Source organism: Phascolarctos cinereus, unplaced genomic scaffold (assembly GCF_003287225.1).
Source record: "Phascolarctos cinereus isolate Bilbo 61053 unplaced genomic scaffold, phaCin_HiC Scaffold_3;HRSCAF=262, whole genome shotgun sequence".
Classification (NCBI taxonomy): domain Eukaryota; kingdom Metazoa; phylum Chordata; class Mammalia; order Diprotodontia; family Phascolarctidae; genus Phascolarctos; species Phascolarctos cinereus.
Window position 1 is genome coordinate 125,341,630 of NW_027555736.1, and position 23,593 is coordinate 125,365,222.

The 23,593-nt window shown below is 41.7% G+C and overlaps 1 protein-coding gene across 2 annotated transcripts in view; it reads left to right on the plus strand.

The window, feature by feature from the left end:
* Positions 1-23,593, plus strand: part of ST8SIA2 (ST8 alpha-N-acetyl-neuraminide alpha-2,8-sialyltransferase 2) — a 95,858-nt gene that overhangs the window by 52,957 nt on the left and 19,308 nt on the right. For both annotated transcript variants that reach the window (XM_020964394.2, XM_020964375.2), the window contains exons 3-5: positions 1,451-1,579; positions 6,830-7,087; positions 19,412-19,705. In XM_020964394.2, coding sequence (XP_020820053.1) covers positions 1,451-1,579; positions 6,830-7,087; positions 19,412-19,705 — 681 coding nt within the window. The remainder of the gene's footprint in view (positions 1-1,450; positions 1,580-6,829; positions 7,088-19,411; positions 19,706-23,593) is intronic.

The following is a 23,593-nucleotide window of genomic DNA, read 5'->3' on the forward strand; positions in this document are numbered from 1 at the left end:
TATGCCACTTGATGTAAGCTGCAGTAAAACATGGGCATTAGACTTGTGGTCTCATAATATTGCTGATGCCCTGGGCCTACTGCCAATAAATGGGGTCCTGCCCAATTTTCATAGGTGTTCCTGTCAATAGAGTACATAGCCCTTCCACAGCCCTCCCAGGAAGGTTCCAAAAGGAGAGGCCCAAATTTTAGTCACCAATCTCCACAATCACCTTTGGAAGAACTACTGTGAAGTCAAGAAAAGAGCCAAGTCCATCGAGGGAAGAAGTAAAAACACAAAAGTGAATTTCTACTCAGCCCATCTGCAGAAAGCCAAGGAAAAGAACAGGGCTTAAACCTTATGGGGGAAAAAAGAATTTCACATTTTTGAACTTGGCTTGAAGCCTCAGAGTAAAGAGTTCTTTGATTTGGACTCTTGAAAGAATCTGGCTCCTCAAATCTGCTTAAAATTCTATGTATCCTCACCCCAGACAAAGGAACAGTTCTCTCCCGTGACCCAGATGCTTTCTATGTGCATCCTGCAGGATCTAGGTTGAATATCCTTTATATAAATATAACTCTAACCTAGTTTCTCAGAAACCCACTGGCACAGATCACAAGCCTATGAAGTTAAGAGAGTGCAGTAATACCTGGTGTTTGAGGAAGAAGGAGGAAAAAAGAAGCATTTAATGTACATATAACCGTATATCACCCCGTGGAAACAATTGACCCACTGTTGCCCCAAGGTCTGAAATCTATTGCCTTTGGCTATAATTCCAAAGCAATAGAATCATTGGTGTACATTTTTGTATTGTCGTTTGGTTTTGTTGTTGTGTTGTTTTTGTTGTTTTTAAACCATCCTATCAAGGCGAATCAGAATCATATGGTGGAAAGAGTGTTAGATTTGGGGTGAGAAGAATTGGGTGTGAACATGAGAATCTGCCCCTTATTGTCTGTAAGACCTTGGATAAATCATGTCACCTCTGTTCCTCAAATTTTTGCTCTGTAAAATGAAAGGGTTGGACCTCTAAGGTCTCTTCCAGCTCTAAATATATGGCACTGTGTTTCATTAAGATTAAAGTATCTGGCGTATGTATTTTGAACCACAGAGGTACCCAGCTCCACCCATGACTGCTAAATTTCACTGAGGATAAGGAAATAGGGGGTAAAAGGGACCTCTCTGTGACCACCTCATTGCCCACCACTAGACAGGGCAGCTTTACCGGCAAGGAATGTGCTTGGTCTGTACCTGAGGGAAAGCAAAGGGAGTGGGGGCAGGGAAGAGATAATGTGTATGTCATAAAAGACCCATAGGCTTCTATACTTCTAGCTAATCAAAGCAATTTTGCCTTTCTGAAGTTTACATTCATGCCAGAGCAAAAACAAAACTATTAGAGATGTCATCAGCATGCTAACAAATCCTGTCTCTCTTTTTCTGGTTTGTGGTCTGTTGGGTTTTTTTTCCTCCCCAGAGTCGAAGTTGTAATAAATGGCTCTTCATCTCCAGCTGTTGTTGACAGAAGTAATGAAAGTGCAAAGCACAACATTAAGCCAGCCCCAACCACGTGGAGACACAACCAGACCCTGTCTTTGAAGATCAGGTATTGGTAATTACCTATAGGATAAGAGACAGATTTGGCCCTCTTCAGCACAAGCTGGCAAATTGCCTCTCTTTATCATCGAAAGAAGTCAAGATAGAAATAGAATGTTTACCTCCTGCTGAGGCAGGCTTCATCTGTAAGTGATCAGGCAGAAATATAAATCTCTATAGCCTAGCAGCCCAGCAGGTGTATGGTATCGTAGGAGAGCCAGGAGGCAAAAGAGGCAAATGGGCTGTGAGAGAGGTTCAGGGTTCCACAGAAGTGAGTCACGGGGGGCAACATGGGAGGGGGAAGGAGAAAGCGTGTCCACTTAGCTTGGGATGTTGCCCTCTGGTTGGGAACACTAGGCAGGAGTGACCCCCAAGTTAGGTCAATCAAGGGGCTGCTGCCACTCTGATCACACAGGTCCATTTGGCCAGCCTGCTACCTTCTCCAATATATCCATATTGCCATCATGCTCAATTTCTGGTGTATAATGTTTTCATAGTTTTTAAGAAATCAAGAAGATTCACCAAATTTGGGGCTGAGGTGTGAATCACAGCTATAGAAAATCTGCTATTGGTTTAAACATAAATGTCTTTATAAAGGCAAATTCCCCATCTTAAACTCATCCTAGCCCATCATTGGATTACTCTGGATCTATCCATCCTTACCCATAAATGAAGTAGGCATTGCCTCTGTGGCATGTATACAGGATCACTGGACAAGCCTTGTACCTGCCTCTGAGTTCTCAATGAGAATCACAGGCCCTCCCCAAATCCTCCCTCTCCTACTGGCTGTTGCCTGAAATTCTACTCTTTAATTCTGGAGGTAAGTAGGTAGTGCAGCAGACAGAATGCTGGCCTTGGAGTCAGGAGGACTAGAGTTCAAATCCGATCTCAAGATGCTGTCTGTGTGACCCTGGGTAAGTCATTTAACAATTTCCTCATATGTAAAATGGGGATAATAATAGCACCTAACTTTGAGGGTTGTTGAAAGCACAAAATGAGCTATAAAAAAAGTAAAGTGTTATATAAATGTTAGCTATTATTATTATTATCCTTTAAGACTTTATGATACAGATTTCCCTTAGAGAGGGGCTTTATGTCTTTAGCAGTCATTTACTTGTTCATAAGAATAAGGAATCTAATCACAGGTTTTCAGGAGAAAGAAGGGTATGTGGACAAGAGATCAAGCCTAGTATTATTCAACTGTAAGCCCTTTGAGAGCTGGGTCAGTGTAGTATCTACCTTCATATTCCCAATACCTAGTATGGCACCTTGCATGTAATAGATTCTTAATAATTTAGTTAATTGAATTGGTGCTGTGGAAAGTAGAAGAGAGCAGCAAACATGGAATCTGGGGACCCTATAAAAAACTTTACCTAGGTCACAAATTTGTCTAGCAAGGGACCTGGGGTATGGCCATTGAACCAGAATTGAAACAGAAAATGTGATTATAGGAAGGTACAAGGGAAAAGTAGCAGTCCTGCCATCCAGACCTTGGATTTCAGGTTTCCAAGACAAAGAGATCTTGGATAGAAAGAGAAGAGAAAATTCTAGAAATACAGGATATGTAGAACGGGAGCAGAAGCAGAAATGAGCAGCCAAAAAAATCATCTGAAGAAGTAGATTTCACTCTCTACCACCTACCTTCCCTTTCAACAATTCTTCCTGCAAGGTCCCTGGTTCTGCACTCCCCAGCTATGGCTTCCTGACAGCTGCAAGCCCATATTACTAATCCCTTTAATAAGAGGCACTGTGTTGTCATTAAGACCAACTGTGAGTGAAATTGTACCTCCTCTTGCCAGCTCAGCCTCATCTGGGTTTCCTCCTTTTATTCCCCTTTATCAACTGCCAAAAAAAAAAATCTGATCACTTCACTGAAGGCACAAAGCAGAGAAGGTACTGCAGCTTATGGGCCTGAGATTGGGGTATGTGAGCCTGAGAAGGGAGTCATACCCTAGGGAACCGTGATGAATTAGTTGTCAAGGAGCTTGGCCCTTCCCATCTCAGGGCTCTTGACTGTGAGCCCAGAGGATCCCTCAGTATGAACAATTTGCCTTCACCCAAGGGGAGGGACAAATCCTTTCAAATCTGGGCAATTAGTCATTGAAATTATTCATAAGAAAAGATTCTTCAAGTCATTTGAAATAATGTTTAATAATTGATAGTAATTTCTGGTGATTAATTAGAAATTAATTCACTCAAGAAAGTCTTTATTTGTGGGCTTTCTGGGGGTTCTCTCTGCTTTTAAATACTTTGGGGTTGGTAATTGAAAGGTTCTTAGCCATTTCACAAACAAATTAATGAGTTAGTTGAGTTACATAATCCTTGGTAAGCACCAGTAAATAACAACAATGCTTCCATTTTCCATGTAGTACAAATTATTAAGTGCAAGATTTCTCTGTGTGTTAGAGAAAGCTCTCCTTCCTTAATTAAGAAATAGAATCAATGGAAGAGGAGAGGGGGTAGTATCCCTTCCAGGCTTCCCCTGCCCTACTAAATATCAGGGCTCCCATTGGCCTGGCCCGCAAAAATCCAAGGTCAACTAAAAGCTTTATGCCTTTCGGGCATCATTTTTCCTATCTGCACAACAGAGATCATAGGATCACAGATTTAGAACTGGAAGGGACTCATAGGCCATTTAGCCTAAGTCCCTAATTTTACAGATGAGAAAACTGAGTCAAATAGAGGTTAAGTGACTTGCCCAAAGTCACAAAACTGATAAGTTACAGAGGCAAGATTACAACCCAGGTCCTCTGTCTCCTGGCCAAGTGCTGTTGTTGTCTTCTTTCTGCAGTCCTGACTCTGATGCATCCTTGGGGCACGGAGGTGACCCTGGTTTCTCAAGGACAGTGGCATCAGCACATGAATTCTGGCAGATCCTACCAGCTGGCAAGGCATCAAGCTTGGGTCCAGTGATAGCATGTACATCTGTCATCTAAGGGTCAGGCTATCTAGGCTTGGAAAGGCTCATCACCATAAGGTTGGTCACCAGGTGATAAATTTTCTCAACCATAGTAATTCATGAACTCTTCTACTAAGGGATTACAGCCTTCATTAGTAGAGGAAGAATTGCCCCAAATAAATTCATTGATTCTTGAAAAATCAAAGTAAACATTTTTTAAAAAAATAAGGTAAAAAAAATCTGGCTGATGACATTGATTAGTTGTTCATATCCACAAGGTTCTTAGAGATCTTATAACAAAATTAGCTCTATAACAGTGAAATCTCTCTCTCTCTCTCTCTCTCTCTCTCTCTCTCTCTCTCTCTCTCTCTCTCTCTCTCTCTCTCTCTCTCTTTTCCTCTCCTTCCCTCCCTCCCTCTGTCTCTCTCTTTTGGCTAATTTCATTTGTTTTGAAGGTATTTGGCTTCTCCTGCATTAACAACAGTTAATATTTATGTCCAACGTACTGTGTTCCAGGCACTTTGCTAAGCGCTTTAAAAACATTATTTCATTTGATCCTCACAACAACCCTGGGAAATAGGTGCTACTATTATTCCCATTTTACATATGAGAAAACTGAGGCAAAAATGATTTGCACACAGCTAGGAAGTGTCTGAGGCAGGATTTAAACTCAGGTCTTCCTGACTTCAGGCTGTGCCACCTAGCTGCTCCTATATGAACTTAGGCCATTTCATGTAGCCATCTCTAATACGAACAATTACTCTCTGCTGGTGTCTTTGCTGGATCCTTCAAGGTGAAGTCTTAAAAATATGATCTCACGATTCTAAGAGAAACCAATCAGGTTGAAGGTTCTATCTTTTCCCAAAAGCTATGGCTCATATTACTTTCTAGCCAGACTGGCCAACTTTCTGTTTCCAGGCTCAGCGTGCTACCTCCCACCCCTAGCTTTTACATAGCATGTCCCCTATGCCTAGAATGCATTCCTTCCTTACCTATACTTAGAATCCTAAGCTTCCTTCAAGGTTCAACCTGGGTGCCACCTCCTACAGGAAGCCTTCCCTTATCCTCCTAATTATTAGTGTTTTCTCCATCCTCAAATCATCTTGTACATGTTGTATCCCCCTAATAAATAAAATCTTGAGGGCGACCACCATTTTTCATTCTGTCTTTCTATCCCCAGTACCAACCACATTACCTTCTACATAGTAGGTGCCTAAAAAATTTTTTGAATGGAGTAGAATTGAAGACAACCCCAAACCTAGTTAATAGTCATTTGTTGAACATCATGGACTACAGATCTGGAAGAGACCTAGAGGTCATCTCCTGTGGGTTACCACCCACAATTTAAGAAGCGTTGAAGAAGTCGTGAGTGGAAAAAGTATAAGAAACCCTGAAATCCAACCCCCTTCATTTTATAGAGGCCTAAGGAAAAAAAGCAGAATTGCTCCAAACAATAAAAACAATGCCTAGGCCTTCTTGACCATGACCGCTGAAATATTGTAGAATAGAAAGGAGCATTCAGCACCCTCTGAAAGTTGACTGTGCAGTTTCTTTCGATGGCAAGTCCTTGAAATTTTCAAAAAGTACAAGGTGCCTCCACAGGCCATTGAGCAAGTTGACCAGTTGCCATCTGAGGTAGATACAAGAGTTGGCAACACACTTTTTCCTCTTCAACTTGAAGACGAAGCTATCCAGTCCATGTTCCCCTCCAATTTACCACAGAAGCAAATGGGATAAAATAAAAGATACACACTAATTAAAAGGAAAAGAAGAATTGAACTCTGACTTCCTAGTCCTATAATCAGGACCCTACCCAGTGTCACTCCTTGTCAAAGATGCCTGAGCCTAGGATAACTCAAGGATCTGCCATCTTTTCTGAAGAGTGGTGTGCCAAGGTTCCACCCTAATCAATTCTAGTATGCTAGAGGGGCACACTGACTTGGCAGCTTCCTCTTCAGATTGGAGAAGAAAATGTGAGTCACCAACTATCACGGCAGGTGGCAGCTGTCACATCTGCCATAGGTGTCAGAGTAAGGGCCCAGCTGTGGCAGACAGCCCACCTGCCAAAGAAAATTGGTCCTTGGGTCATCTTTAGCACACCTGCCATAGTAGCCAACCTCTGCCCCAAACCCATTAGCCAAGATTACCTCCAAGGGGTTGGCATGCAGCTGTCTACCTTGTTTGCTGAAGAGTGGCTAGTTATCAGACAAAGAAGGGGAAGGTACATAATGGGAGAGGGTGGGAAGGAAGAGAAAATGCAGCACTGAGGCAATAGTCGGCAAGAGAGGGCTACCTTAGGGAGATGGGATAAAAGAAGGAGAACCTTTTCTGTCACTTACATATGTGGCTTTGTTTTTCCAGGAAGCAAATCTTGAAGTTCCTAGATGCCGAAAAAGACATATCAGTGCTCAAGGGGACCCTGAAGCCTGGAGACATCATCCACTATATCTTTGACCGAGCTAGCACCATGAATGTGTCACAGAACCTGTATGAACTCCTGCCCAGAACTTCTCCCCTGAAGAACAAACACTTCAGGACCTGTGCCATCGTGGGCAACTCCGGGATTCTGCTGAACAGTGGCTGTGGGCGGGAGATAGACACTCACAGCTTTGTTATAAGGTAATTCCCCAAGGGGTAACTCATGCTTGAAGCTGGCTGGGCAGATACACCGAGAGCTGTCAGATGAGTAGAGTAGAAGTAGAACTGATGCCTTTTGGTTTAATCAGTCCATCTGTCTGTCTGTCAACAAATATTTATTAAGCACTTTTTATGTGCCAGGCACTGTACTGAGCACTAGGGATATGAAGGCAGGCTAAATTGTGATGTCCCTGCCCTCGGGGAAGTCCCATTCTAATAGGGGAGCCAACATCTATGAACATACAAGACAAAAGAGAGAATAGATCATGGGCTCATAGAGTTAGGGTTCAAAGGAAATGTAGAAACCAGCAAACATAACCTCCTCATTTTACAGATGAGAAAACTGAGGCTGTCCTTCTGGGGAATAATGTACATAAGGATTTCAAAGCATTGGAATGATGTAAAATGCAGTGGACTCTATATTATTTGCAGCAGTTACATTTGTGCGAGAATCTGTGATTTCTTAGGTGTAAAGAGTTCATGGCGTGAAAATCCCTCTGCTAGTGACAATTTAGGTCTAACTAATAGTCTTAGAGAGTTACCTAGAGAACTGAGATGTTAAATAACTTATCCGTGGTCACACAGCCTGGGGTCCATTCAAAGACAGGTCTTGAACCCAGTTCCTCTTGATTTTTAGGCTGGCCCTTTCTCTTCTGCCTAAGATCATAGCACTGTAGATTTAGAACTAGAATGACACTTGCAGTCAACTGATTCAACCCCTTCATTTTACAGATGAAGAAATCAAGGCACAGTGAATCTAAGTGACTTAGCTAAGGTCACACATTAAGTGGTAGAGCTAGGATTCAAACCCACATTCTGTAGCTCCAAGTCTTAGAGTTTTTTCCATGTAATATGATACCTCTCAGTTTACCCATTTGGGCAAAATCAAATATAAGGATTTTGACTCTGCAGCCAGTCAATAAATATTTACTAAGTACCTTCTATGTGCCAGGCACTGTACAATGCTCTGAAGATACAAAAAGAGGCAAAAGACAGTTCTTACCCTCAAGGAGCTCACAATCTAATGGTGGAGACAATGAGCAAACAAATACGTGCAGACAAACTATACTCAGGATAAATAAGAAATAATTAAGAGAGACAAGACACTGGGGAAAAGGAAGGAATAAGCATCCATATAGCACTTCCTGTGTGCCAGGCACTTTGCTAAGCATTACAAATATTGCCTCATTTGATCCTCACAGCAGTCCTTCAAGGAAGGTGTTATTATTATTATTCACTCTTACAGTTGAGAAAACTGAGGCAAAGAGAGGTAAAGTGACTTTCTTAGGGTCACACAGCTAGTAACTGTCTGAGGTCAAATTTGACTCCAGGCCCAGTACTCTATCCACTATGCCACTTGCTGTCCAGAATTCTAGGCACCAAAATTAAGAGAGGTTGGGAAAAGCTTCCTGTAGAAGATGGGATTTTAGTTGAGACTTAAAGGAAGCCGGGGAAGGCAATAGGCAGAGATCCAACATCCTTTCCCCTCCACCATTGTTCCCATATTTCACCAGCATGGGCCTTTGAAAATAGTCATCTCACTCAAAACAGAACATCCATCCTGGTGCCTTAGAGACATTATGGGGACAGGCGTCTATGTTATTCCCCAGGTGGAGCAAGGTCATGGAAATCCTGGATGTTTCATTCCACACAAGTCACCACCCATGGAAAATTTCCATGGGGCCATCTCAGATTTCCTGGGCCTAGAGAGCCTCCATTCCTGTCTCAATACTGCCATATTGAGATTTCAATTTTGGGATATGGAAAGAAAAGAAATTGTCTTTCAAGGGTTTGGATGAGTTTGGGGAAATATCGAGTCTGAATCATAGGATAGCCGATATAATTTCCAATGAATTTTTTAAAAAGCATTTATTAAGTTCCCATTATGTGCCAGCACTGTGCTAAGCATTTTATAAATATTATCTCATTTAATCCTCACAATAACCCTGGGAGGTAAGTGCTATTATCATCCCCATTTTTACAGATGGGAGAACTGAAAGAGACAGGATCTTTCCCAGAGTCACACAACTAGTGTGAGATTAGATTTGAACTCAAGTCTTCTGGCTCCAGATCCAATGTTCTATCTAAGTCACCTGGCTGCTTACAAGCATTTATTAAGAGCCTGTGCCAGGTACCAGAGAGGTATAAACAAAACTCAAAACAAAGTCACTGAACTCTAAGAGCTTGCATTTTATGGCGATTAAAATCAATGTTCTCTTGATCACAATTTGATATATCTTGCAGAGTGCCCAGCAGAAAATGGCAGAAAGCTAGGAGAATAAAAGGGGGGATTTAAGATTTCTAATAAATCAAGTTATGTCAATTCCACATAGCTGCCATAGTGATTTTCCTAAAATTTATGTCAATCCCCTGCTCTATAAATTCCTCTGGATCCCCTTTTGACTCTAGGAGCAAATATAAACTCCTCTGCTTGCCATTTAAAGCCTTTCAAAATGACCTGATACCATCCTACCTTTCTAGACTTCCTTTATAATATGCCCTTCTCAGTCCAGCCAGACTGACCTTCTTGCTGCTCCTCATATCTCCATCTCCACACCTGCACTGGCTGTCCTTCACTCTTGGAATTCACACCCTTCTCACCATCCCACCCCCACTTCTTAGAATCCCTTGTTCTCTTTAAAACTCAGCTCAAAGCATCACCTTCTACCCAACACCTTTCCTGATCCCCCCCCAACCCTTGGATTCCTCCCTCCCAAAAGTATCTGAATTTATTTTGCATAGATTTTTACATGTTTGTTTGTACATACATCTCCCCCAGTAGAGAAGAGGGGCTATTTCATTTTCAGCATTGTATCTCCAGTGCCTGGCATAGTGAAGGCACAGAGTAGGCACTTGAAAAATGCTCATTAATTAATTGATTTAGCTAAATTAAAATGGAGGGAAATAGCTGGAAATAGGAATTAGCATTGAAATAGCAGATAAGCCAAGGATGATGTAATAGGAAGAATGCTGGTTTGAGAGTCAGTTACCCTAGTCTGAATCCTCGATCCACCATTTACTACTAGTCATGTGATATTGGACAAGTCGCTAGACCTCTCGAGACCTCATTTTTCTCAGTGTAAAATAAGGGGACTAGATGGCTTTTAAGGTCCCTTCTAGTTCTAGAACTACGATGCTGTCAAAAATAATAGTTATTATTTTGGTGTGGCACATTTAGATTTACAAAGTGCAGGTATTATAATCTTTGTTTTTCAGCCGAGGAAACTGAGGCTGTGAAAGGAGAAATGACTTGCTAGTAATTGGCAGGACTCAAACCCATGTCTTTGAATAGTCATCTAGTGTTCCTTGCCTCACCCGGTATAGTCAGATGTGACAAAGAACTGTCTGGCAGTAGTTCCCATGGAACACAGAGACTGTGGTACATGTATAGATACCACAGTTCCACTTCACACACACACATAATGTCATTTTAATATTTCATAAGTATTAACATGTGTGATGCTCAATAAGGCTTGCACCCAAATTGCAAACCCTGGTCAAGACTTTCCAGGTCACCCATGGTCTCACCATTCTCTATCCACATGCACGTATATGAAAGGCAGTGTGGTCTAGTGATAAGAACCCTGGAAAGTCAGGAAACCTAAAGTCTAATGGAAAGCTATCACTAACTTTGATACATAGAGACTGCAGTACATTCTATATTTCTACTTCACACATTCAAATGTAATTTCTTCTTAATATATGTTGCTTATTAATATTGTATGGTGTTCATGCAATGAGGATATATAGGAGAGACTATGACAGGGGGATTAGAGGGTATAAGAGATAGTGTCTAAACACACTACAATACAAATATGTTCTTAGGGAATAATGTGTGTGTATAAGAGGGGGGTGTTTGTGTGTTTATATGTGTGTGTGTGTGTGTGTATATGAAAGGTGTGTATGTGTGTGTGAGGGGTGTGTGTGTGTATGTGTGTATGTATATGTCTATGTGTATGAGAGGTGTGGGGGGTGTATGTATGTGTAAGAGAGGTGGGTGTGTGTGTATGAGAGGTCTGTATGTGTATGAGAGGTGTGCGGGTGGGTAGGTGTGTGGGTGTGGGGGTATATGTGTGTAGGTACTTAGACAGGAAAGGAGTCCAGATACCAGTGTACTGCTCAAAGAGAAAGCCAATCTTTTATCTTTAAAGTCCATGCCTAGCAGGTGCCCATGGATTTGTGTGTATCCAGGGCTGATTTATGTGTGTGCTCAAAGATCTGCAAGTCTATTATGGAGACATCCCAGCCATTGTAAGAGACACAGGTGAAAACCAAGGATGACAACCGTATGACTTCTGCCCTTGGATTAAAAAAGGCTGAACCGATCTCCCAACCAGCAGGGTGAGGTCGGTCATTTTGCGTTGCTTCATTCCCCTCACTCCTTTGCCACCTGACTGGAGGCGCTTAATAATCAAAATCCCACACTTATAGAGAAGCACAAATCCATGATCATAATAGCAGCTCTTGTTTACTTAGCAACTCACCATTTACAAAGCAATTTCCTCCCAACAACTCTTTGAGATTGTAAAGAGGGTACCTGTATCCCCATTTTACAGATGAGGAAACTGAGGTTCAGAAGTATGAAATAGTTTGGCTAGAGTCACACAGTCAGAGGAATTTTCTGTTAGACCCTTGCTCTTCCTATCGGACTATTCTGATCCATCCTAATTCCAATACCACTGAAGGGTACTTACTTGGAGCAGAGATTTGTCAGAAATAAAAGTTCGCCTTTGAACTCTTTGGTCCACTATGGCAAGAATGAGACCACCACATAGGAGCCCACAAGTGGCTGATTTTCTCCCTATTTGCTATTTATTAAGTATATACTATGGGCAAAATACTGTGCTAGGTATCAATATTGTTCTCAACTAGTTCTTGTTGGCCTTCCCTTAACCCCGTGCCCATATTATCTTCAATCAATAATCATTTATTAAGTATGTTCTTCTATGTGCCAAGCACTGTGCTTGGCATCCCATCACAGCAACTCTCTAGGACTCTAAGTTTGCTCTAAATTGCAAAATATGTGCTAACTTGCATTAGCAGAGAGAATCTCCTATATCAGTGAAATCATAGTGTAGTTTCATCTCATTCATTCAGAAGTCGTCTCCAGATTTGAGTGTTCTTTGAGTGTTGAATATTCTTTTTAAAAATATTTTATTAATGCATTTTTATTTTTATACCAATTTCATTTCCTAGAAATGTCCCCCATATTTTCTACCCTTATAATTTTTTTAAAAAGGAAACAAACCTATTGATAAAGCAGCTGATGGATAGATATATAACATTTGACACCCCTGATTCACTGCCTTTCTACTGAAAGTGAGTTTATTCTAATTTCAGTCTCCAGGACCAAAATGGATCGTTGCATTTGAACCATGTTCTGTTATCTTTTGGTTTTGTCTTCATTATTATTAGTATAGTCATAACTTATCTTCTGGTTCTGATTGTTTCATTGTGCATCAGTTCACATAAGTCTTCCCATATTTCTCTTAGTTCCTCAAATTTGTCATTCCTTTTGATGCAATTCTAATTCTGTACATTACGCTATATTTTATTCTGCCTTCCCCAATTGATGTGAAAGGCCTCTGTTTCCAGATTACTACCAGTGCAGAAAGTGAGACTATAATTATTTAGGTATATGTGGGACCTTTCCATCATTGACCTCCTTGGCATACGTATGACACCCATGTTCAACAGGTTGATCTTGTTGGGTTCCCAATCTATGTTCATAGGATCATATAATTTAGCTGGAAGAGATCTTGGGTAGCATCTAGTTCAACCCCCTTGTTTTACTGTTAAGAACCTGAGACCCAAGGAGGTTGACTGACTTGCATAATATCACTCAACTAGTTAGCTGCAGAAGTGGGCCTGGAACACAGTTTTCCTATCCCAGTTCTCTTTCTACTAGACCATAATGCCTCCACTATCTGACCCTATGGCAACTCCATGTGAATGAAGCCTTCTGCTATCAGTGGAGCTACTCTCCTTCTGCAGTTCTGGAGAACAGGAGCATCTCCAGACTCTAAAGCATGCCCTTTGGGTGTTGGGAATATGGACATATTTCCTTCAAAAAAAAACCCACACAGTTCCCCAAGTTTTCAGTTCAGAGAAACACCTATTCTTCTGAGAGAAAGATCGTGGTAGTCACAGTAAAGAGAGGCCAGGGGCTAACATCAGATGCTATATGTAAGAGGTGATTCCTTAATCAGATATATTTGACTGAGCCTAAAAATAAAACGCTTGGAGGTTTGAGAAGGCCAGTGGCTCCAAGCAAGCTCAAAGCACAAACCCCATATAAATTGATGTCTACACTCCTTTTCCTCCTTCGGCTCAATTGAATTCAATTCAACAAACAATTATTAAATACTTACTGTATAGGAGTATAATAGTTACTAGCTAGGTGAAATAAAATAAGGTCCCTACCCTAATGGAGCTTACCAAACTAGTAGGAGGATATTTGTTGTTTAGCCATCTTCACTCATGTCTTACTCTTCGTGACCCCATTTGAGGTTTTCTTGGCAAAGATGCTGAAGTGATTTGCCATTTCCTTCTCCAGTTCATTTTTATAGATATGAAAACTCAGGCAAAAAGGGTTAAGTAACTTCCCCAGGGTCACACAGCTAATAAGTATCTAAGGCCAAATTTGAGCTCCAGTCTTCCTTACTCCAGGCCTGAACTCTATACACCGCACCACCTAGCTTCCCCAGTAAGGGGGATATGACATGTACAAATCAACAGAGTACAAGAGCAGTCATTGGCATAAGAGAGATCCAAAAAATTGAGATAATAATTAGAAAGCATTTAGCACGGTGCCTGGCACATAAGTAGGTCCTATGAAAATGTTAGCTATTACATCATCATTATTAGTGCCTTCTTTCTGAGGTTACCTCCCATTTGCAGGGTATTATCATGTATGTGTATGCATGTGTGTATGTATGTATGTATGTATTTCCATTTACTTCCAGTTCTATGGTGGACTATAAGCCCCAGGGAGGGCAGGTATATATTTTTTTAATTTATCTCAAATGAAATATTTATAAAATATTTTGTAAGCCCTAAAGCCCTGTATAAATACTAGCTATTATTGTTGTTATTATTATTATTTTTCATCTAAGCTTTGTATGCCACCCAATCCCTAGCTCAGTAGGCACTTAATAAAATATCTGTTGAATTGGATTCCGTTAAATTAGGCCATATGGTTTAGATGAGAAAGTGCTAGATCTGAATTCCAACCTAGGCTTTGCCACTATATTTGTGTGACCTTGGCCAAGTTATTTAAACCTTCTGGCTCTCAATTTCTTCATCTATAAAATTGAGGAGGGCAGTGAGGGTGGACTAGATGACTGCTAAAATCCCTTTCAGCTCTAAAGCTATGATCCTATAAACCTATAAATGGAATAGGCAGGGGGTAGGAGTGTGTGTTGATGGTATCCCAAGTTATGAGTAAAAGTAAAACCAAAGGGACAGAGGCAGGAAAGCACATAATATACACGGGGAACAGCAAGAAGTTGAAGATGGTTTTCTGCTGAATGGCAGAGGGTAGCAATGTAAGAACAGGCTGGAATGGGAGGAAGTGGAAGGCCTTGAATGCCAGCCAGAAGAGTTTGAGCTTTACTTGGTAAGCAGTAGGGAGTATTGAAGAGTTTTGAGCAAAGAAGTAACATGGTTAAATGTGTGATTAAGCAAAGTGAGCATGTGAAGGAAAGATTGGAGGGGAAGAGTATAAGTGAGAAGAGCCAGTAAGAGGCTTGAGAGACTAGATTAGGAAATGGCAATGGAAATTGAGAAGAGGAGGAAGATGAGAGACATTTTGACAACAAAAATCAACAAAATTTGGTAACTGGATATGAGAAGTGAAAAAAAGAGGAGAATTGAATCTAACACCAGGATTTTGAATGTGAGTCTGGGTAAGTGGTAGCACCACTGACAAAAAGTGTAAAATTTGAAAGACGAGCAGATTTAACAGGAAATGAATAAATTTCTTTTGCTCCAGGTCAAGCTGGACATTCCAGAGGGATAGCTAGGGAGAAATGTCCTGAAGACAGTTGATAATACAAGTCTGAACCTCAGGAGAGAGACCAGAGCTGAAAACACAAATCTCGAAGCTAGTTATCTTATCTGCTTCTCACCTTGGATGTGATGAGTGAGGGAATGATATTACTGTAGCCAAAGTATGAAATGAGACCCCCAAAAAATCCCTCTCATTCCATGGGGGGAAGTGGCTATCCTTTCATCATTCTGAATAACAAAGAATGACAATGTTTTCACATTCATGGTTTGTACCCTTTCTAATTATAATTCTTTTTGGAACAGTGATAAGCATTAAACTTTCTAGAGATACAATTTCTGAATTATCAGAAATCAAAGTTTCAATGCAGATACACATACACGTAATTACTATAGAACTACTCTCTTCTTGCCAATATAAAGGACCCACTGGGCAAATTCCCCCTCACCAGAGGCAAATCCAACCTAGGGTTTACGAATGCTTATGTAAGCTGTGATCTAGCCACCCCTTCCCCACCCCCAGGCTTTTGACTTAAATGGACTAGTTTCATTCTTAGAGACAGACTCAAAATAAACACTCTTTTGCTCACATAACCCCACCCAGAGTTTAATATGAGAAATTCTTCAAACATAACTCATTGCTAGGGTTCCACCAGAAAGTTCCCACAACTCCCATACAAGCACTCAAGGTAACAATGCATATATCGAGTACAGGACAGACTTTATTCCACATAATAGAAAATGCAAGAAACACATAAAAGACCCACAGTAGCCCATTTGAAAAATCAATACAATCATCTTTTCTCTACAGTGAGTCAAACCATTCCCCAGGGCTTCTCAATTTTTCAGACTCATAGCACCACCCTGTGGTTTAGCTTCTCCTCAGGAGGGAAATGAACTTGGGGTTCCTGGGGAAACAATTCCCCCAACATTCTGGTGAATCCCTCTTCATCCCAGGGGCCTATACAGGAATCCAGCCTTATGGTACTATCCTGGGGGCTTAGATTGCCCCAGAAAGAAATGAACTTGAGGGTGCTACAACAGTTAATCCAATTCCCATTGCACCTACACTGTCTGAATAACTCACAGTATTAGCAAAGGACAAAATTCAAGTGTTTTTTCAAAGGTCTTCATCTATGTCATGGCTTTGGTCCCTTGCTGATCTTCCATCTTCCAGGGGGTAGCCATATGCTTACTTCCCAGGGACTCCCACCCCTTCTTTTGTTAGGAGGCTGGTTTTGGGGATTGAGCTGCCTAAGAATTCAACGTTGCCAGTGTTATCCTCTCCACTTGTATCCAAGAGGCAAGGGTTCAGGGGCTGCCCCCTCAGGCCACATGGAGAAGGGCACATACAACTTCCACTGGGGTAATTTCCATTTGCAGTTTCTAAGCTGAAAAGATCTCCTCCTTCAGAGCCCATGTCTTCTATTGGTTCTGATGCACTCTTATTTCTTACAAAAAAGGAAAAGGCAATAAGTAAAGAAAAAAGGTTGTTTGCAATAAAGACTTTCCTTTTAAAGCCAATACAGAATGTCTCCTCCCACAAAAGTCTACCTTACAAAAATTCATGCCAAAGGATTATTTCCCCAAAAGGTCAACAATGAGTCAAGAATGGATCAAAATGGACAGGTCCATTCCTTTCATTGGAAAATGCAATAAAAGTTCTAAAGACTCACACCCTACAAGCTTATTCCTAACACATACAAATACACTCCTAGTTATCTCAACACCCTTCTTCTCTCTGCTCCTTTCCATATGTGTATGTCTTGGTTATATACACACACGCACACACTCAAGAACATGTATGTTCTTTTCATGAAGATCCTAGACAGCTTCATTTCCAACAAATAAGGAAGGCCAAGGGCCAAGTTAAAAAAAGGAGGGGAGGGGGCATTTCTCCCAGGAAACAGGCTGGCATAGTGACTCAAATGTCAGAAAGACATGGATTCAAATCTTGCCTCTGACATTTTAATAACTATGTGATTCTGGGCGGCTAACTTAACCTCAGATTCTGTTCAGCAACTCCCTAGAGCTCCCTATCTACTAACTAAGGTTAGGGATCTGCACTGGTGAAAGAAGTTCCCCAAGCAAAATTATGGATCCTTCTTGTATTCCTATGAACATCAGGAATCCTCATGGGAGACCTAGCTTGATATTGATGAGGAAAAAGCCTAGATCAAATGTACCCTTTTTTCTCTCCCCAACCCACCAAGGGATTAAAGTTTTTGATAAATTGGATTGTCCTCAGAGTCTGTCAAGTGTAGGACACCCCTCATCATCAGCACCCCAAAATAGACCTGAAATCTAGTCACAATGGACAATGAGAAAGTTTACACTGGATTAGGGCCCTAGAACATGTCCCTAAAGTGCACTTATACTCTTAGGGAAGATTTAGGGGTCCTAGGATCAGCCCCAGGCTTAAGAGCTCACAGGAGGCACTTGGAAGCCCAATACATCTTACACATGCACTAAACTAATGACACTGAGAGCTCCTCTTAGATCTGACAAGAACTCTCGGTGTTATGGAATGAGACACTTTAGAATATCTGATGAGTTTGACTTTAAAAGCCCTTCACAACCTTGTCTCTCCATGCCTTTCCATTCCTTTTACTTTACTTCTTTCCTCATACTCTATGACCCAGCAATGCTGGCCTCCTTGCTGTTCTTTTTACAAGACCTCCATGTCTAGATTCCTGCTTTTTCATTAGCTGTCTCCCAGGCCTGGAATGCTCTCCCTCCTCTGCTCTGCCTCCTCATTTCCCTGGCTTCCCACTTTAAATCCTACCTTCTGCAGGAGGTCCTTCATGGTTTCTCCGACTGTTGATTCCTTCCCTCTGAGATTACCTCCAATTTTCCCTGTGTATATCTTATTTGTACATAGTTGTTTGTATGTCACTTCCTTCATTAGAATAGTAGCTCCTTAAGGGCAGGGAACATGTCTTCACCTTTCTTTCTATCTCCAGCACTCCACACAGTGCCTGACATATAAGCACTTAATTGACTGATTGCTTTTAGTCCCTATTATCTAAGAGATATCCTAAGAAAGAGAGCACAGCAACAAATTGTTTTCTAATTGCCCTTCAATTATGTTAGTCATTTGGGGGGAGGGGGATAAGAGAAGTGAGGGAGGAGAAAGACCACAGAAATGGATTTTTCCTAATTTTTTTCCTTTTAAAAAAATAGCTTTTCAGATCTCTAATCACATATTCTGATTTCCCTAAAAGTTTTCTTTTTACAGAAGAGCTTTTCCATTGACAACTATAAAGCCCTAATGCCAATTGAGAATGGCAAATAATACCCCTCAGCTGTGGCTACCCAGTAATCAGATACTTGTTGAATAATAACCCTTTCCTGATTTAGAGAACCTGGCTAAAAGGGGGGAAATGAGGGAGAGGAATAAATGTGAATAGCTAGGCACAAACCTATACTACAACAGATTGGTGGATATCCCTATAGGGTACTTCCCGGGCTAGAGCCTGGGGTGGGCAACCCTAGAAAGTTGACCTGTACTGTGGTGAAACCTCTTTCAAATACTAACCTCACTGCCACTGAATAGGGTGCTAGTCTGGCACAGAGAAAGCCCTTGGTAAGTAGTTTTTTAATTAAATTGTGAGAATGGGATAGAAGTATCATTTGATTGGTGCTGGAAATGATTTCTTCCTCCTATATTCTCATAGTGCTGTATACTCCTCTTGTGCTCTTGTATTCTAGTTTGTACATTTATCTATGCACCTATCATCTTTCTCTAGAGTGAAAGCTTGAGGTCAGGGACCTCATTTATCTTCACAAATATCCTTGCACCTAGTACCATACACATAGTAGGCACTTAATAAATGTTGTTGAGGGGGCAGCTAGGTGGCACAGTGGATAGAGCACTGGCCCTGAAGTCAGGAGCACCTGAGTTCAAATCTGACCTCAGACCAAACACTTGACACTTACCAGCTGTGTGACCCTGGGCAAGTCACTTAACCCCAATTGCCAGATAGATAGGTAGGTAGATAGATAGATAGATAGATAGATAGATAGATAGATAGATAGATAGATAGATAGATAGATAGACAGACAGACAAATGTTGAATGGATGACTGTTGAATAGAATGAATGAATAGATAGACAGACAGACAAATGTTGAATGGATGACTGTTGAATAGAGAGAATGAATGAATAAATAAAGGAAAAAGCAATTATTGAGTGTTTGCTATGTAACAGGCACTAAAGTAAGTAGGGAGGAAGAAAGGAGAAAATTATAGAGTTCCTACTACTTTCCAGAAGGTGTTATGATCATTTTTCTTCTTTCAGGTGCAACCTGGCACCTGTCCAGGAATATGCCCAGGATGTGGGGGTCAAGACAGACCTGGTAACCATGAACCCCTCTGTCATCCAGAGGGCCTTCGAGGACTTAGTCAATGAGACCTGGAGGGAAAAACTTCTTCAGCGCCTGCACAGCCTCAATGGCAGCATCCTGTGGATTCCAGCTTTCATGGCCAAGGGTGGCAAGGAGAGGGTAGAGTGGGTGAATGCGCTCATCCTGAAGCACCATGTCAATGTGCGCACAGCCTACCCTTCTCTGCGCCTGCTACATGCTGTCCGAGGGTAAGAGTGCCTCTCCCTGAGGCTAGGAGATGGTGTAGTTGACAAAGATGTAGGCTGGGCATATGGCCTTTTTATCACCATGTGGAGTCTCTTGCAAGTTAGGCTACTCATCATCAGACTGGGTCTTCTTGCCCACAAGGCGTCATCTCTGAAGAGAGGGGTGGGAAATTCTTTAATTACCATTAGATTAAGTCATTAGTGATGATATTTCCTTTTGGGGGCTGTCTCTCTTCCTGGGAAAGTGAGCGTCTCGGTGAATTGAGAAAAGGATGTAGGGGGTAACCAGAAGCTCTGTAGTGCTCCCCTGACCCTCATCCATCCTGAGTCAGCGGTGATGATAAATCGCCACCGTCTGTTAGTTTTGCACCAGCCCTAGCCAAATAAGTTGACATTCACACAGCATTCACATCACAGTCTGCTGATTATCTCTACCCTTTAACGTATTATGGCATCCATCAGGCTGGCACTTACACTGGCATATCACGCCATCTAGGGCAGTCTCGATGGAGAGACCCAGAATTAAATAGTGAATATTCCACATTCCCCAACTTCACAGCACATGCTCAGTTCCTGGGCCCTGTTGCCCTTTGTGACAAATGGGATGTCGAGAACCCTAGGAGGCCTAGAAAGAAAGACCAGGTAGTCCATTGTGGCCCCCATGGTTGCCTAAAAGTATTATAAAGCCCTTCATTTGGGTCTCAAATGAGAAGGAATTTATATACTTAATCAAAGGGAAACTCTCAGATTCCTTCAGTTTTCTCATGATGGTGAGTTATAGAATATCACCCATGTCCCAGGCCCACAAACAGCACACTTCATTGCAGGAGATAGTGAACTTCTAGCATCCATCCAGCAAGAAATAATGACAGTGGCTCACATTTATGTAATACTTTAAGATCCGAAAAGGGAATTACATAAAGTATTTCACTTGCTCCTCACAATAATCCGTGAGGTAGAAGCTATCATTTCCTCCCCATTTTATGGGTAAGGAAACAGAGGCTGAACAAGGTTAACTGACTTAGCCAGGGTCAAACAGCTAGTAAATATCTGAGGCAGAATTCTCACCCAGGTCTTCCTGATTTCAAGTCCGGTATTCTGTCCACTTCATCCCATTGCTTTTCTGTGTATGATAAGTAAATAAATTCAAGAAAGGTTTCAATCACGACAGATATCTAATAAGTTATTAAGAGTAACTAAGGAAGTCTGAGGTACATCTCTAAATATTTGATGTTAATATCAAAGAGGACAACAATGCCCTCTCTCAAATCCCTCATTGTGCTGCTATCAGGGACAGAACAGTTAGTTTGGTAAGGCCGAACCAAAAAGATGGTTCTTAAGCTTCATATATTTTATAATAATCCTTCCCCCTGGGAGGCAACTTAACTTAAATGTCTTGTTATGGGTCAGAAAGGATTAGTGAGAAAGAAGAGTAGCCTGCAGGTATAGAGGAAAAACACTCTTGAAAGGGAACCAGGCAGGGAGCAAAGGGCCATGGGAAGGCAGAGTTATTTCTAGCTGTAATTGACTTACTTTCATCTGTCAAAATTGCTCTAAGCTCCTGTACTAAGCCCTTTAAACAAATAGGCTGCTAATCCTGAGATTTTGGCATCTTTCTATGCTAGAAATTCCCAGAAGGGTGAACTGATTGAGAACCTAGCCGTATCAGGCTACATACAATGAAATGCAATCATTTATTAAGTACCTCCTATATGCTAGGCATTGTGCTAGGTGCTGGGAATACAGAGACAGTAACAAAACAATCCTTTCTCTCAGGGAGCTTACATTCCACTTGGGAGAAAATAGGTTCCAGCTTTGAACAAAGAGAGGAGAAGGAATTCTGGGGCCTAACTAGTGAACATAGTTTTTCGCTTAGTTGAGCCATAAGATTTGTGGATGGGTATAATGGGGCAACAGCAGAATATCAGCGAATGGCATGATTCTATACCATATCTGTAGAGATGGACAGAATTCACTCATAACCCCTTCATACACTGGGGCTCAAAAACCCAATTTCCCATGTACAAAATTGTGGAATCATAGATAGGCAGCAATTCAGCTGGGGGGAAAAAAAACTAAGGGTTTTAGTGAACTGCAAGGTCAGCATAAATCAGTATTGTGGAAGCAGGAAAGCACATACTTTCAACGGTAGGAAGGAGATCATTCCACTGTATGCTGTCCTGCTTAGACCACACCTGGAGTCACATGTTTATTTCTGGATGCCATAGACTAGGAAAGATATTCAGAAGCTGGAGAGTACCCCAGCTCAAAGTAACCAGAATGGTCAAAGGCCTTGACTTCAATTAGTAAGGATTAGTTGAAGAAATTCAGGATGTTTCAACTGGATAAAAGAAGAGTTATGGAAGATATGGTATCTGTATTCAAATATTTGAAGGACTACCATATGGAAAATGAATTGAGCATGTTCTACTTGGCCCCACAGAGCAGAACTAGTAACAGTGGGTAGGAGCTGCAAAGAGCAGATTTAGATTTGTAAAAGAGGGGGGAAAATTCTTAGCAATCAAAGCTTTCCCAAAGCAGAACAGCCTACCTTCTCAAAAGGGAATAGGTTCCCCCTCCTTAAAAGTCTTCGAGCAAAAGCTAGTCACATGTCAGGTCCATTACAGAAGGGATTCTGGTTCAGGTAGACGTTGGCTCTTGTGGCCATGATGGTGTCTTCCAGCTCTGACATTCCGGGACCCTATGGTTGAGAAGTTCATCATCATCATTTATATTTTGAAAGCAGACAGGCACCGTGGGGATGTGGTAAAGTGCCAGAGATAATGGCCTTTCTTTGGATGAGAGCTATCCATATCATAAGCTAGGAGCCTACAGCAAAGGAAGATGAGGCCAGTCAGAAGGAGTTGCAGTTGTCTCAAAGACAGAAGAGCATTCTGATGGGCAAAAGTATTCAACAAATGCTTGTCAATTGATTAGCCTTGTGTTTCTCTTGGTGACATCTGATCTCTTGACAGACATTTGTGTGGCTTCCAAGAGTGATAGCTAGGCTCCCATCTTTATGTTCAGAGAATCACATTGATACATGTCATTCTGTCATCATGCCTGCTCCAGTCTTCTAAGCTGATCAGTCAAGTAGTAACTTAAAAGGAGGATTGAGAGTTTGAAGAAAGAGCCTGAACTGACAGCCTCATACGTGAATCCCCAAACAAGGAGCTGGCAGGAGCTAAGGCCTACCCATGGCAGAGGCCAGGGAGCTGCCAGGCAGATTGGGCTGGCTTCCTCCATGTGGACTTAGGTGACCTGGGAGAGCAGCTGACTTGCCCTCCCTGCCGAGTGTTAGAATGCAGAAGGCCAGGCTTTTGGCAAGTGAGGTGAGAAACAGGAAGGGGGAAGAGTTCCACAAATGAGTCACAGAGGTAATTGACTATGGCAGTGAGAAGTGGGAAACAGGAGAGTCAGCAGCTGGTACCGAACAGATCTAATTCAATTATGGCAATGAAGAAGTTGTAACCCACAGAGAGAATAGCCCCCTTAGCCAGAAAAGCTACACACTGACCTATTCAGCCCCTCCAGTTCTCTTGCTTCCAAACCCACTAGAGTGAGAGAACTGGTGTAAATTGATGCCTAGTTAATGGCTCCTGGATGCCTCTCTGATTTCTTTAAGACCCTACCCCCTTTGTACAGACATCCACAGCCAGGGCAGAAGAGATACTAAATAAAGTATTTGAGAAAAGGTGTTCCCAATGAGTCCCTGTGGCTTATCAGCCTGGTGCAGAAACCAACTGGCCAGCAGCCAGGTCCATGAGCTCCTGCTAAAGTCAAGGTACTCCCTTCAAAAAAAGAAAGAAAAAGAGAGAGATCACAGATCAGGCTGGTGGTGCCTACTCTTCAAGGTATTTCTATATCTTTTAACTAGCTACTTGACTTCTT